A 17431-nucleotide genomic window follows, 5' to 3' on the forward strand; every position below is an offset into this window, starting at 1 on the left:
AGAAGACCACACTGGGTGCCACTCCTGTCAGCTAAAAACAGGAAACTGAGGCTACAATTCACACAGGCTCAAAATTAGACAATAGAAGATTGGAGAAATGTTGCCTGGTCTGAGTCTCGATTTCTGCTGCAACATTCGGATGGTAGGGTCAGAATTTGGTGTCAACAACATGAAAGCATGGATCCATCCTGCCTTGTATCAGCGGTTCAGTCTGGTGTTGGTGGTGTAATGGTGTGGGGGATATTTTCTTGGCACACTTTAGGCCCATTAGTACCAATTGAGCATGGTGTCAACACCACAGCCTGAGTGAGTATTGCTGCTGACCATGTCAATCCCTTTGTGCACCCATCTTCTGGTGTCATGTCATGAAGCGCAAATCATCTCAGACTGGTTTCTTGAACATGACAATGAGTTCACTGTACTCAAATGGCCTCCACAGTCACCAGATCTCAATCCAATAGAGCACCTTTGGGATGTGGTGGAACGGGAGATTCACATCATGGATGTGCAGCCGACAAATCTGCAGCAAATGTGTGATGCCATCATGTCAATATGGAGCAAAATCTCTGAGGAATATTTCCAGTACCTTATTGAATCTATGCCATCAAGGATTAAAGCAGTTCTGAAGGCAAAAGGGGTCCAACCCGGTACGTAAGGTGTACCTAATAAAATGGCCAGTAAGTGTATTTATATGTGGGGTTTGGGCAAACATACAAGACACATAAAAATACCACATTGTGAGCACATTTAAGTATATTTACCCCCCCCCCCCCCCCCCCCCCCCGAAAAAACCACAAGATGAGCAGTAAAACGCAGAGGCAGGGCAAATACTCAACAACTGTACAGGCTTTTTCCAGTGTTAACAATGATAGATCGTCCTCTGCTATAAGAGCCATTTCCCTGCTGTCACATGAGTAACCGGCCCAATGAGCCACACTTCCACTGCAGTTCTCTGTCCTGTACACTTCACCATCCTTCAGGTGAGACATTCCCCCCTGATTATCCCTTCCTCCTCTATGGGATTGCATATTTGTGGAAATTGAGTGGGAGGGAGAGCAAGCCGAAAGAAGACAGCTTTGGCAGACAGCAGCCCTAATCAAGACATTTACTGTACGCTCGTTCCCAGTAATTTATTCCCACAATGATGGCAATAGAATTACCAAGCCTATGAGCTCTATTAGAGCAGGTTTAAAATGTAATGAATACCATGTCTGCAGGTAAATGGAGTGATTTGTGAGAGCGTAGAGAGTGAGCTCATACAGAGCACAGGTGATGGGATCGGTCTCACTTTCAGTCATGCGTTTTTTTTACATTTTGAAATTGATGTTTAACAGAGCAAGGAGTTTTCCACAGTATTTCCTATAATATTTTTTCTTCTGGAGAAAGTCATATTTGATTTATTTCAGCTAGAATAAAAGCAGGTTAAATTTTTTAAAACTATGTTAAGGTCAATGTTATTAGCCCTTTTAAGCTATATTTATTTTCAATTGTCTACAGAACAAACCACTGTTATACATTGATATGCCCAATTACCCTAATTAACCTCGTTAAGCCTTTAAATGATAAGGCCCTGTTTACACTAATACGTTTTAGATTTAAAACTCATACGTTTTGCTGCCGTTACGCCCTCCGTCTACACTACCCAGGAGTTTTCGAGCACTGGAAACGGAGCGTTTTGAAAACATTAAAGAGGCTATTTTCCTTTTAAATAGCTGCTGCTCCGTGTCAGTGTGGATGGAGGAAAACGGAGATATCTGAAAACGAAGGCATGGCTGCTGATTGGGGCTTTTTTCTCAATATTAAGTGCACACAGTTCAGTCCTGCATCCTTTCCTTGTAAGTTCAGACTTCGCAAGTTAGATACGGAAAACAAACTCCTGAGGATACGTCGGGTAAATCTTCAAAGGGAACAGTGTACTTTATAACGTCATTCGCATCTCTCTGGCTTTGTTGTTTCACTTTCTTAATGAATTGAAAACACGATATAAGTTCTATATCTTTTTATTTTGATATCAACAGACTCCAAAAATGTTGAGGCGTCGTGTAGCTACATATTTATATGACAGTCATCTTTACTGTATGCATATTTATAACAGAACAGAGCCTATAACATCACTGCCTGCTTTCATTTTCATTAAAAAATGCGACACACATGCTCTCTTTTGCTGAATATCAGTTTTAATAGTCAATAATGGACATTATAAAACTAACATACAATGTTTATACGATATATGAAGTAAAGGCAAGCAATGTCAAATTGCATGAATTAATAATAACTTATCTTTGCGCTCAGCCAAAACACGTTACCTGAGAACAATTAATGGATTCAAAAGACCAAAGGGTCGTTAGATAGAGACCAGATGAATTAAACATCATGTTTATCAACTTTTATAGATGACATCAAGTAGTGACTTAGTGAGATGACATCAAGTAGTATATCCGTGATGCCATGTGCTGCTGTAACTCGGGGAGGTGTGCCAGAGAGTATATGTGGGCCATGATGTGCATTTTCAGTGGTGTAGTGTGGACGAAGATCATTTCAGAAACGCTAGGTAAATGCCACATGGATCGTTTTGTTCTAAAACGCCGCTTTAAAAACAAAGTGTATTAGTGTAAACGGAGCCTGAGCTGAATACTAGTATCTTGAAAAATATCTAGTAGAATAATAAGTACAGTCATCATGGCAAAGATAAAAGAAATCAGTCATTAAAACTTATGTTAGAAATGTGTTGAAACAAATATATAATTTTCTTTAAACGGAAATTGGGGGAACATATACAGGGGGGCTAATAATTCTGGCTTAAAGCTGTATGTCTGTAGAGCTTTTCTGTTACTTTCAAGTTAAATTGAACGGTCCGCAGCCTGCAGGCTTTGCTTATAAATGCCCGAAGGGGAAAACTCATCTGGAAGTTAAAATGATTGATTAATAGCATTCATGTTTTTATAAAACCTCTAATGCTCCGTTCAGACTATCATGCTGATTTTGGCTTGAGGATTAATGATGCTCATGATGATCTTTATCGTGCATTGGATGCTAAATTATCAAATCAAATTTGTCTACAAAGGGTGTGTGCTAAAAAAATTAAATTGATCCAAATGACCACGGTGCATTTAACCCTTGTGTACTCTACCCTTTCGTTATGTTGTTGGCTGTTTTTGCCCTATTGTCTTCCATTATAATGACATTTTTAAAATTGCAAAGCCATGACACCATTGCAAAGCCTGACACTCAAACACACAATCACCTCTTAGCTTGAATTTTGGATCATGGGATCCAAAGAAAAAGAAGACCTCAGCAATCTAATAACGCATTTGAGTTTAAAAGATCACTGAGATATTCAGGAGCCGTTCCACTCAGAGATTTCAAAACAAACAATCAAAATGGAAACTCTATTCTGTACCATGGGAGAAATTTAGTGAAAGTTTGTGGCTGCCAAAAGAATATATTTTCTTGTATTTAAGGTAGACTTGTCAAAAGTGTCAAATTCGCTTCCAACCGGTACTGAAATTAACGCTTAATTATTCAATTCAATTCACCTTTATTTGTATAGCACTTTTACAATGTAGATTGTGTCAAATGTAGCTTGTGTGAAAGTAGCTCCTACGCAGCTCTTTGATAAGGTGGTAAAATCTCCATCCTGCAATGCAATGGATTGGATATACATTATTTTTCACCTTTTTCTTTTTGAAGCGTACCAATTGAGCATCATGTCAACACCACAGCCTACCTGAGTATTGTTGTTGAACATGTCCATCCTTTTTGACCACAGTGTACCCATCTTCTGATGGCTACTTCCAGCAGGAACACAGGATAATCTGAGACAGGTTTTTTGAACATGACACGGAGTTCACTGTACTCAAATGGCCTCCACAGTCACCAAATCTCAATCCAATAGAGCACCTTTGGGATATGGTTGAATGGGAGATTCGCATCATGGAAGGTGGTAAACTCTCCATCCTGCAATGCAATGGATTGGATATACATTATTTTTCATCTTTTTCTTTTTGAAGAAGAAGAGAGAGAACGGCATTACTGCTTGAATCGACTTCGAATTGTCGGAAAGCGTTTTTTGTTCCGCAATAGATTAATATGCATTAGACTTTTTTGGATACAAATATAAATTTAGCACTTAAATGTACAAAGATCTTTACATTTAATATTGCATTGCAGGTAATATGAACTTTTATTGTGGTCCTCTGTCCTCTTTGAGGATTGACACATCCAACCTTATAATTCAAAGCCTCCTCTTTTATGTTTAATAGACAGATGAAAGATACTTTAGTTTTCAGAATAGGTTTATTAGGATTAGGAGGTCTTTTTGTATGATTAAAAAAATGCAAATGAGAGACAGGATATATTTCACATCACTACTGATCTGCAGGTTTTTTTCTTCACTGCTGTTGTTACACTTTAATAGCCTTAAGCATCCCGCAGCACTTATCGGCGACCTCCCATCCCGCGGCCTTTCTTTATCTTCATTAACACCTTCCGCTATCAATGCACTGTGGATCCGCTGTCAGAAAGTCACACTATAATGTCTGACACCAGACAGACTGACGATGGTCAACCCTATCTGTTACAGCTTTTGTAGCTCCTTTTACGCCTGACCCCGGCCTTGCCAGTTCACATCATCGCCTCTCCATGACTGTCGTAAATCAAGCGTTGTGTGACAGGAGGCTGCTTGCAGGCCAGTCGTCTGCCATTTATTAACACACACAGTGTGACAAATCTCTCCCCCCTATCAAACCATCACACTTACCAGATGCAGCAGACGGGGAGTCGAGCCATCCATTCAAAACTCTCCACCGAAGCCATCAGTATTCAGAGATCTGCCCACTACTTCAGCTCAATGTGCTCCAAAGCATTTCATCACTCCAGGAGCCTCTTGCACAAAACCAGTTGAGGGATGGAGAGTAAAGGCTAGGACACACCAACACAAAGCCAAAGAACTAGCGCCAACTGTGTTTTCACTTTAGATTTGTCTGGATCAAAAAAATGAACGTGAACACACTAAACCAGGGGTGGCCAAACTCAATCCTGCAGGGCCTCCAACCCAAATTAGGACGTACTCGCATCACACTAGGTACAGTTGCCTTGAACCGTGCCGAATTGCGATTGTCCCACCTGCCCTCTCCCCCGACAGCCTGCACTTGCACTGCATTTTGCCTTCCGAGCCCGAGCACGCTTATGTCATTGATGCGACAGTTCAGTTCAACAGAAGAGAAGTGCTCTTGCTCAGCACAGTTGGAGATTGCTTTAGTTATATCGGTTTAGTCGTTTGGGATGCAGTGACACGCAGTCAAATATTTTGCCTGATCCACCACTTTTGACGCTCATAAATGATCATAAAAGTCCTCGTGCTGCAGGTATTAGGAGGTTTGCTGAAGGTGCAGCTGTCGTGCAGCAAAGGGTTTGCGTCTTTAATAAACCATGACAGATTGCGTTCATTGAGAAGTAAGAATGATTAATAAATCCATATGAAACAGTCTCTTAAAAGTGACGTCAGTTCTTCAGTTTTGTGCTTAGGCACGCTTTGCACTATTAGCGTACAGCGGGAAAGCCCAACCGAACCACGCTCTGCAACACCTCTTCCAACCGGGCCAAGACCGGCCAACTGAACCGTGCCTGAGCCTTATTCAGAGCACTCACACTGGTCAAACGAACTGGGAAACGCACCTGGGCACGGTTCGGATAGCAAAGTGTGAGTGCACCCTTAAACAAACCCAAACTAGCTAATCAAGCTCTTACTAGGTGTACCAGAAACTTCCTGCCAGGTGTATTGAATCAAGTTGGAGCTAAACTATGCAGCTCATCGGTCCTCCAGGATGGAGTTTTGGCACTCCTGAACTAAACGGATGGCCGCAGATTGAAACGAGATCTTCCATTCTGCACCTGGTAGACTGGAAGATGAAATGCGCACAGACAAAGCAACGTTTATTACCATTATCACTGTAATTGTCTCTTATCACAGAGTAGTGTGCTCTTACAAATATGTCTGATAATCTAATAATCCATATTGTTTGCAAATATTTGACAAATGCTGCAAAATTACTGCTGGCTGCTTTGTATCACTACTTGACTCTTGCTTGGTGTGGTCACTTCAGTTTTTGTTCTTTTGCTCTGATTCGTTGCTGAATAACCACTGATAGCACTCTTTCTTAACCAAAGCCGATTCTACATGCTGAATCGGGCAAACTTGATCTGACAGACCAAACAACTAGTCGGACCAACAATGACCCAAAGCAGCACTACATCTGACCGTTGGCTTGGTGTGTCTTGAAATTAAGTTTCAGGTTGACCGAACCAAGCAAATCCAGCCTGATTAAGATCAGGTTAAGACCCAATCCCAGTTCTACCCCTTAGCCCAGGGCTATTCAATTACAAATTCAGTTGGGCCAGATTGTCAAACCAAAAAGGTTAGCTGCGCCAGTCATTTTAGCGGCAAAGCAGCTCGTAATGACAAATTTTAAAACCAACACAAACAAATTTATTGAAAAACATAAGATTTATTTGTTGTTTCTCTTTAAACTTTGGTCAGTTTGCAGAGAAAAAGGTGCATGCAAAACTGAATTAACAGAATTTCACCTCATCCACGACAGCCAGCATACAGTCTTCACGGGTTCAGAGTCTGTGAATGGCCTTTTCTTTTTTGCCAGTATCCAGGAAACACAAAAGGATGCTGCAGTAGCTCTCTCTTGGGCTGTGAATGACCGCACCCTAGTAGCACTGCTCCGGTTGTAAGATGCAATCAAACTGCACTTTTGCAGCCCTCTTTGGGGATCCCTCTGAAAAATTGGTGCGAAAAGTGTGGTGTTTCTCAACATAATGCCTCCGCACATTGTAATCTTTAAGTACTCCAATGCACTCATTACAAATTAAACACATTGGTTTGGCGTTTGGATGTGGCGGAAATATAAGCAAGTATTTGTCAGTCCAGGAAGGGTTAAACTTAAGGTTTTCATTGCCAATTTTCAGTTTCAGTATTGAGAAAGACATATTGATAGTAACTTAAGCTACTACCGGCACACTCTGCATTGTTTGCGAGTTGCAGGCTATTAATTAAGTTTTTGGTGGGACAATAGACATAGTAAATACTTTATTTATATATATATATATATATACATTCATACATAATTATGTTAAATAACAATTTATGAATAATATCTATTAATTTATTATCTATGGGCGGAACCACAGGCTGGGCCACTCGGAGGTTGATTCTGGGCCGCATGTGGCCCACAGGCCACCAATTGAATAGCCCTGCCTTAGCCCTTCCTCTTACCTCTACCCATTTGTTTTGAGCATTCACGTGAAGGGGTAGGGCTGTCCAAATTCTCTTTAGCTTGAAGGCTAAGGGGAAGAGCTAGATAGCCCTTGAAACTGTGATTTTCGAGAACCACACTTAAAACTAAGAGGTACAAAAATTTCCCAGAATGCACGATCTACAACGGCAGCATGGCTGCACACGGAAGTCAGAAGATGCACAAATTAGTATTTTTTTTGTCATTATTATGAATTTTCACAACAAACAGGCATGTTTTATTACATTAATAATGGTGTTCGTGTTTTACCATCATGCTTTAAAAAAAAAAAACAATAAAAATAAAAAACGATAAATTTCGCTATCTATAATCCCTAATAATAACTCCTGTATTGTAACCCCACAACATACTGTCACATCTGACACTCGATGGCACTCAAATACCCTGTCAGTAAAGTCTAGTGTCTGTGAATGACCTTTTTACAGTGTCTGCTATAATGTTCATGTTTTGGTGTGTTTACATTGATGAATATGTCCACGGTGTAAATAAACAGTACAGTTACGATCTTATTGCCACATTATATCGTTATGATATCATGATATTCTTGCCCTCAGTGATTTCCGGAAGATAAATACCAATAAATAACACAACTGGAATAACTACAGCAGTCTCCGTCATCAATCTCATATGAAGCAAGAGCTCATGATGACGTGTGCGGGTGCTGTAGTGCTGTCCCATTTCTTAGGGGTAAAATTTGAAGCCCTTCTCCTTCACACTCTATTTCAAGAGGGAAGGGGAACAAAAATAGAATTAGGATTGGGCCTTAGAAGTTTCACTATGCTTGATATAAACCATTTCTGTTAACTCCTGGGTTTAACTCAGAGTTTGTGACCAACTCTGGACTGCATGCGCCTAAAAGTATGACAAGTGCAGCCAACAGGCAACATATTAGTGAAGCAAACAGCCAATCACATGATGCATAAGTGCAGTAAACAGCCAATCACACAACACAAGCATCAAACAGCCAATCACACAACACCTGAGAGCTTCAGTTTGATTAAATTCAGGCGAGAGAGTCAGAAATGCACTTCTCTGTTGAAGATTAAGAGATATCGTTATGAGAAATCTAATGTATTTACATGCATTTAATAAACCTGGCTAGTGCTGTCAAGTTTAAGAAGGCAACCTAGAGAAAATATTACATCAGTGGAGATCTGATTTTAATAATGCAGCTTAAAAAACAGCTAAAAAGACGGTCCTTTAATGCTTTGTTAAAAAAGATGTCTACATAAATATTTAAATGTACATTTCAATTAAAAATACTAATATTAATTGACAAATTGAAGCTGTTGATGTTAATCCACGGTATTTGACTGAGTTTTTGTGTTGTATCTTCACAGTTGATCATGGGACTGGGCACTCAGGGGGCTGAGAAGAAGAGCGCTGCCTCTATTGCTTGCTTCCTGGCAGCCAACGGAGCTGACCTTACCATCCGTAACAAGAAGGGCCAGTCTCCTCTGGACCTGTGTCCTGACCCCAGCCTCTGCAAGGCCCTAGCTAAATGCCACAAAGAGAAGACCAGGTTTGTCCATCCATTCCCAACTACTAGGGGATCTAGTGAAGCATTTGCTACCGATTAATGTCTGTGCTTTAAACCTTTTTAAATCAAAGTGTATAACTCAATGTTTTTGTTCGTTCTTATTCTCTCTGACCCACAGTGGGCAGGTTGGCTCTCGAAGCCCGTCTCTAAACAGTAATAATGAGACTCTGGAGGAATGCATGGTGTGCTCGGATATGAAAAGAGACACTCTGTTTGGCCCCTGTGGTCATATCGCCACCTGCTCTCTCTGCTCGCCTCGTGTCAAGAAGTGTCTTATTTGCAAGGAACAGGTCCAGTCTAGAACTAAGGTACAGAATGCCACTGGTTTCTGTGGTTTTTCCATTCATATATTCTAATGCGTCATACGTGACCCTGAACTACAAAACCAGATGTGTATTATTGGCAGTCGATTTTTCTTTTTTATGCCAAAATGTATTGAAATATTAATTAAAGATTAAGTAATGGATTAAAAACGTCCATTTCGGCATTGAGTGTGTTTTTAAACACCACAGATTGGCCATTGTGTTCATGTGTTCAACAGAAATGACTCTGATTGGTCAAGAAGATCATCGGGTTATTGCAGAAATATGGACATTGGAGTGTTTCAAAGCCGGGTCTATCAGTGGATTGCTCATATGTCAGCGCATAGACAGATCACCTGATCGATACGGCTTTGAAACAGTCTAGTTTTACACTTGTAAAATTTCAGTACCAATTGATACCGAAGTTGCTTTGACCCAGTGTGCTCATCAGCTGCACTCAAATGTTAGCATGAAATGGATGTTTGTAAAATATCAGTGCAAACTGATGTTAAAGTTAGTACTTTTGACCCAATGTGCTCATCAGCACTTAAATGTTAGCATAAAATGGACGATTGTAAAATTTTGGTACCAATTGATACTGAAGTCGATACTTTTGACCCAGTGTGCTCATCAGCAGTGCTCAAATGTTAGCATGAAATGGATGTTTGTAAAATTTCAGTACCAATTGATACTGAAGTCAAAACTTTTGACCCAATGTGCTCATCAGCACTCAAATGTTAACATGAAATTAACGATTGTACATTTTTAGTACCGATTGATACTGAAGTCGATACTTTTGACCCAATGTGCTTCTCAGCAGTGCTGAAATGTTAGCGTGAAATGAACATTTGTAAAATTTCCGTAACAACTGATATTAAAGTTGGTACTTTTGACCCAATGTGCTCATCAGCTGTTCTGAAATGTTAACATGAAATGGACGATTGTAATATTTTTGTACCATTTGATACCAAATTCAATACTTTTGACCCAGTGTGCTCATCAGCATTGCTTAAATGTTAGCGTGAAATGAATGTTTGTAAAATTTTAGTACCAATTGATACCGAAGTCGATACTTTTGACCCAGTGTGCTCATCAGTCCTCAAATACTAGCAAGAAATTACAGACTGTAAAGTTTCAGTACCAATTGATACCGAAGTCGATACTTTTGACCAAGTGTTAGTGAGAAATGTTAATGAGAAACGGACGATTGTAAAATTTGTGTACCATCTGATAGCGAAGTCGATAAATTTGACCCAATTTGCTCATCAGTGCTCAATTGTTTGTTAAATTGGCGATTGCAAAATTTCAATACATATTGATACCAAAGTCGATTCTTTTGACCCAGTGTGCTCATCCACAGCGCACAAATGTTAGCGTGAAATGGATGATTGCAAAATTTCAGTACCAGTTGAGACCAAAGTCAATACTTTTGACCCAATGTGCTCATCAGCAATGCTTAAGTGTTAGCGTGAAATGAGTGTTTGTAAAATTTCAGTACCAGTTGAGACCAAAGTCGATACTTTTGACCCAATGTGCTCATCAGCATTGCTTAAGTGTTAGCGTGAAATGAGTGTTTGTAAAATTTCAGTACCAGTTGAGACCAAAGTCGATACTTTTGACCTAATGTGATCATCAGTGCTCAAATGTTAGTGTGAAATGGACGAATGTAATATTTCAGTGTAATAGCATTAACTTCTAGATATTCAAATACCTGCATCTCAGCCAAATCGTCCTACTCTAACAAAACCGTACATTATTTATTCAGCTTTCATGTGATGTATCAGTCTCAATGTCAAAAAATTAGACACCTAAGACTTTTTTTTTTGTTTGAGGTTTTGTTGTCCAGGGTCACTTATTTAACCGTTTGTCTTTTGCCCACCCCTAGATCGAGGAGTGTGTAGTTTGCTCTGATAAAAAGGCAGCGGTGCTCTTCCAGCCCTGTGGTCACATGTGCGCTTGTGAGAGTAAGTCAGCTTTCTCCACACCTCTTCCCTTGTCATCTCATGTGGGGAAAAAAAAAGCTCTTTCCATCATCTGGCTTGATAGAATATCACATTTCACATGACTCTGATACAGAAACAGGCTTCTAGATGGATGAGAATAGGATGCGGATGAATCAGACAAAATTTAAGGACATCTGTTTATTTTTCTCTACATTATTAAAAGAAAAGTCACATTTTTCTGATCATCTTATTAATAGTGACAGTATTTGATGTCTTTTAATTTAAAGGGTTGAGTTTGACAAATTTGAGATTTTTTTTCCCTTCCCCTACACAACCTGACAGAAGTCTTGTCTCCTATCCAAGTTTTAAGAACAACAAATAATACCTTGACTTCTAGTTGGTCATTTGGTATCAGAAGTGGCTTATATGAAAGGCAAAGACCTCTACATTCTTTGGATTCATCTTCAATGTCTCCTTCACCTTAACCCAATAATGGTTATGTCTGGTGACTGGACTGGCCAATCCTGGAGCACCTTGACCTTCTTTGCTTTCAGGAACTTTGATGTGGAGGCTGAAGTATAAGAAGGAGCGCTATCCTGCTGAAGAATTTGCCCTCTCCTGTGGTTTGTAATGTTATGGGCAGCACAAATGTCTTTACCTCAGGCTGTTGACGTTGCCATACTGAATTTTACCCCAAACCATGATTTTTCCTTGACCAAACTTGACTGATTTCTGTGAGAATCTTGGGTTCATGCGGGTTCCAGTTGGTCTAATGCTGTATTTGTGATGATTGGGATGGAAGTTCAACAAATGTACCCTCTCCCAGATTTCCAAATGATCAACTAGAAGTCAAGTTATTATTTGTTGCTCTTACAACTGGGTTTGACGACAAGACTTTTGTAAGGTAGTCTACTTTGGGAAAATCCTGCATTTATTGAAGCTCAGAGTGATGTAAATGTCTTGGAGGTGAGGAACAGTTTGCTCTGAGCTAACATCCCTCCTGTCTGTTCCCCTGAGCTTCATTCTTTAAATACATTTTTCACTTGTCAGCAAGACCCTCTTTTTTTCAGGTTTTCTGGCTTTACCTCAGGCTGCATCCTACTGTTCTGTGGCAATTGACTCAGTTTTTTTTTTATATTGAACAAACTGGCTTAACAGGGTAATATTAAGCAATAGATGGGATTTTTCCCAAGTGATATTAAACAGAACAAGGACGTTTTTCACAGTTTTTCATATTATATTTTTCTTCACTAGAATTTTTTTCTTCTTTGTTTGGAATAATAATATTTTTTTTTAAATGTAGAAACTGGTGGAGGGAATATTATTATAAATTCTTTATGTTTTTTTTTTTATTTATATAAATAGTAAAAAAAAAACATACATTCATTAATCAATATATATAAATAAATGCAGCAGCTTTAACATTGTGTATATACAGTATATACAAAGACAAAGAAGAATGAAGACAACATCAGTGCAATACAAGCAAAACCTGACAGCATCAGCATTGTTTTCTCCATTTACAGTTATATTTGGCTTCGGAAGTAATTTATGAATGGACGCCACATGGTAGTGAACTTGGACCCAGAACCATTTAAATTAAGTCTAATTTTTCCCAAACTAAGGAAATGCAACACATCATTGGCCCACTGTTTAAAAGATTGGCAATGATTGTTTCCAATTGATTAAAATCAAGCACCTTGCCAAAAGAGAAGTAAAGGCAATGCAGTCCAATTCACTGTTTGACAGATTATTATTTTCATATAGAATGCCAAAGACAGCAGTTAAGGGATTAGCACTAACATCTTTATAAAATATTCTGGAGTAAAATAAAACAAATATTTGACCAAAATACAGATAATCTGGGGCATGACCAAAACATTTAGGCTAATGTAGCAGGGGACTGCTTGCATCTTGTACAGGGGTCAACAGAGGAATACATTCTCGCCAGCTTGGCCTTGGAAAGATAAAGACTATGGACCACTTTAAATTGAATAAGGCTATGTCTAGCACAAATAGAGGATCTGTAGATTCTATATATAGCCTCATATCTGTTCTCATCTAAATTCTTATTGTTGAGCCCTCAAAAGTCATGTGAAATAAAATCTAATTGCAATGCGTCACTAAAATCAGAACCCATTTGCCCGACTATCGAAAAAAATATATAGCTTAAGGGGGCTTATAATTTTGACCTTAAAATGGCTTTAAAATAATTAAAAAACGCTTTTATTCTAGATGAAATAAAACAAATAAGACTTTCTCAAGAAGAAAAAATATTATCAGACATACTGTGAAAATTTCCTTGCTCTGTTAAACATCATTTGGGAAATATTTAATAAAGAAAAAAAATATTCAATGGGGGACAATAATTCTGACTTCAACTTTATATGTTTTTAACTTGCATACAGACCCTAAGAATGGGAGGGGGGGAAATAATTGCCAAAAAGCAAGATGATTTAACAAAATCCCCCCAAAAAAAACAGTCTATGGAGATCAAAATTCTTTTAAAGAAGTTTTTACCTAATTAAAATGACTGAAAACTTGTAATAGAAGCTTTTGATCATGCTGATAATTTCAAGTCCCTAAATTAAATGTGATACAGTAGGGTTATAGGGTTAAGGAGCTAATCCTTTGCTTTCTATGCATGTGTGTGTGTTCCTACAGACTGTGCGAGTCTGATGAAAAAGTGTGTGCAGTGTCGGGCCGTGGTGGAGCGCCGCACCCCCTTCGTTCTGTGCTGTGGAGGGAAAGGTATGGAGGATGCCACTGATGATGAGGACCTTAGTGAGTGAACTTCCACACGTTCCCGTTATTTTTTTTTTTTCATTTCTCTTTCCTCTCTCTCTCTGCCTTCATTCTCATGTCTCTCATCTTCGATATTTACGTTGGCTTTGTGTTTAACGCTTTCTCCGTTCCTCCTGCCCACACACATCTCTCTCCCCATTGTTATGACTAATCTGTTATTTCCCAAACGTGTTTTCATGACTAAAATCGTAGCCCCTCCCCCTTAATGCATAATATCAACACCCTGGAATGAGCTTCGCAATGCCTCTGGAATGTCTTCATAACACAAGATATAAGGATTATTAGGAGGCCATTCTTAAGGACAGGGAGTCCTAAAATATCTTACATTTTATATAAACTAAATTTTAGGCCTTAAAGTCTTAAATTGAATGAAATTTTGTCTTAAATAATTGTAAACCGGTCTTAATTTTAATGTCCATATAAAGCCAACACGCATCCAATCACCAACAATAGAACTTTTAACAAAGCTATTTACCAATATGCTTTAATAATTATCAGCCTTATATTAACATTTGTTTAAAGGTTCTCATTGTATTTCTAGTCCATATGGTGAGGACACTGACCTGCACAGACTGTTGCGCAAACATTAAGTTTATTGTAGTTATATTTTCTTAAATATTTTCTCTTAAGATAAGTTATGATGAAAAAAAATTGCTTTAGGGTTGCTTGTTTTGGTGATTTATTTAAAATATATGGCTAAGAAATATAATATAATATAATATAATATAATATAATATAATATAAAAGAGCCCTGCATTAGTGTGAAATTTCATTCATAATGGTCTTAAAGTCTTGAATTTGACTTTGTGAAACCAGCAGAACCCTGTAAGGAGTATGCAGAATGTGTTAAATTTTTATATTTGGGTGCACCAAAGGGGTTATCCGAGATTTATTTTAGTCCCATCTTATTTATCTATTTCAGGGTTCCCACGAGTCATTGAATTTCTGTAATAGCAAGGAATTTTATAAGTTTTATTCTAGATTTTATTCTAAATGTTCTTGCATTGCTTGATACTTTATCTGATATCTTATCAGCAAAACACTGATGCTGCATATATTACTGTAAATTGAGTAAAATTACAGTCAAATCAGTAATTTTTGGCCACAATAATAAGATATTTTGATAGACAGGAGGTCCAACTATTAATTAAGTAAACTTAGCACACCTAAAGGCTGATTTATACTTCTGCATCAATCGCATGCGTATGCATCGGCGCAGCCTTTGCGTGGTTGCATAGCCCTTGTCATGGCCGTAGCAACAACGCGCAGGGCATGCGCAGTGGGTCACACCGATCACTCGACGCAGAAGTATAAACCAAGCTTAAAGGTGCATGGAAAAAAAACACTATCTGAAAATGTGCAAACAATCCTGTACACCAGTGGTCCCCAACACCGGTGCAAAAAAAGCATTATTTCCGTATTGTTTACTATCTGAGTCTAAACAATCTTTTATTTTGAAAAATGACCATATTTTCTCGGTTACATCTCGGTCACTTAAGCGCTAAAATGTAACCCACAAGCTAGCAAAACGAGTAAGAAAAGCACAGGTGTCTTTGGAAAGTTTCTTTGTGAAGAGGAAAAGCCCCAGTGAAGGACCCACGAACTGCCAACGATAAAATTCGCAATTCATTTATCAGCAAATTAAGTGAATCCAGCATCTCTGTGCAAGAAGATCGCAAATGGAGGCATGCGGCTTGTGCATGCATATTGGGAGTGATGCGCTCGCACCTTCCAGGCGCACCTAGTTGAAAACATAACTTTTCAGAATGCCGCAAGTCATGTGACAAGTACTGACAGATCAGCTTTATTCCTTGTATAGAATATACAAATTTCTATAGATTAATTATATCAGACAAACACTGAGCATCCAAAAAAGCTGTGCTTTTAAATGTTCTCCATAAATAAAACGTGTATCAGAGCTGCAGCAATGTTTTGTCTACTTGTGACCCTCTGAAAAAACGGTTGATGATGGTCATCTAGCAGTCTACACCTACACCCGCAGAAGTTACAATTGATAATCATAATCTAGAACAATTCACACCATGGTAAACCTTCATGACATTACATTAAATAATTCTTCATTATTCAATCCTGAAGGCGTTAGGGTTTGTAAAGTCACAATACATGTTGACAATACAAGCCCAAATGTTTGTGGTTTTGTTTCCTGGAGCAAGTACACAATCTTTAACGACAGTATTTAATTGAGGCGGCTACTTGGAAAAAAGTTCCAGACATTGTAAGTCAGGGAATTTTAACTATTTTTTGTCTCAAGTCATGGAGTATCAGAAAATGTAGTTTTTCATATTAAAATTTGACGTCCCGTTTATCAAAATGCCTAATTGTTGCAGTGAAAAATGACTGATTTGGTGGCAATGCATTTCTTGTGTTTTGCTTTGAAAATACACTCAAATGTAAGCATCTTCATGACTTTTTTGACCTAAAAAACCATCGGCCTCTTTAATTTATGTAACTGGAACACTAAAAGAAACCGAGATCGTTTAAGTTTTTAGCTATAAGCCAATATTATAATATTATAATTAGCAATATAAGGCCTATTACTTCATTTTGACGCATGAATGACGATAAACGTTCTGTTAATCTCATCAACAACAGCATTATAAAAGATCATGTTAAAACGTTAACCTTTCAGTTATCTATACAACAAACATAGCCTTGTTCTTATAGGCTTTGGCTGTATGTGTGTTGCGGTAATGTCGCATAACGCATCTAAATCGAGTCACACACCATTGTATCCATGACAGCTCAAAGTATCGCACACAGGACGACTACTTTCTATACGCAAATATAATGTTATTTAATATAAAACAATGAAGTTGACGCAGAAGGAATTTGAACTGGTCCAAGACATACAGTATCTGTGATGTAAGTATGTGCTCAAATGTTAGCGGGAAAGCCGATTGGTACTGAAATTCCAGTATCGTAACAACAGTAATGTGCGGCAGTTAAAAATATTGCAAGCTCCCCTAAATTTAACGTCATTTGCGTTAAAGTAATCGCACAATGGCAATTGAAAGTCTTGAGATATTTGGTTTTTAGAGTGGGAACCCTGTTATTTGTTACGTCATCTTTCCTTTTGTACATGATCATGACACTGCCCATGTTCTTTATGTTGGTTTAGTTTGAGTTCAAAGGGATACTGGTGTAAGTTCACTTTTTCTTTTTAAACAGTGTTTATTTATAGAGAGGAGGATCTGTTTCTTTTTAGCCTCGCTTAGATGTCCAACACATCCATCCACACTGACGTCCCTGCTGACCTACAGACATGCTGATCCACACACACACACCCACAGTCCAGCCGACAGAGGAATGTAGCCGCTCACTCTTATCTTGGTCTGTCTTTAGTGCCTGAGATCTGTTTGTTGTAAGGCGCCACTTTTTTCCACACACACACTCACACACAAACCAAGCAGCATCCCATTTAGACCTAATGCGCACTACCCCCGCCTTTTCCCCACGAGCAAAGAGAGAGAAATGCCACCATAGATGGGATTCTCTACT

At 38.6% G+C, this 17431-nt stretch overlaps 1 protein-coding gene across 3 annotated transcripts in view; it reads left to right on the forward strand.

Annotated features, from left to right (window-relative positions):
• The window catches only part of mib1 (MIB E3 ubiquitin protein ligase 1), a 106725-nt gene that overhangs the window by 81318 nt on the left and 7976 nt on the right, over window positions 1–17431 (forward strand). For all 3 annotated transcript variants that reach the window (XM_056471180.1, XM_056471188.1, XM_056471195.1), the window contains exons 16-19: window positions 8663–8844; window positions 8981–9170; window positions 11050–11128; window positions 13772–13891. In XM_056471180.1, the coding sequence (XP_056327155.1) occupies window positions 8663–8844; window positions 8981–9170; window positions 11050–11128; window positions 13772–13891 (571 nt within the window). The remainder of the gene's footprint in view (window positions 1–8662; window positions 8845–8980; window positions 9171–11049; window positions 11129–13771; window positions 13892–17431) is intronic.

The sequence above is a fragment of the Danio aesculapii genome, chromosome 2, assembly GCF_903798145.1.
Source record: "Danio aesculapii chromosome 2, fDanAes4.1, whole genome shotgun sequence".
Taxonomy (NCBI): Eukaryota; Metazoa; Chordata; class Actinopteri; order Cypriniformes; family Danionidae; genus Danio; species Danio aesculapii.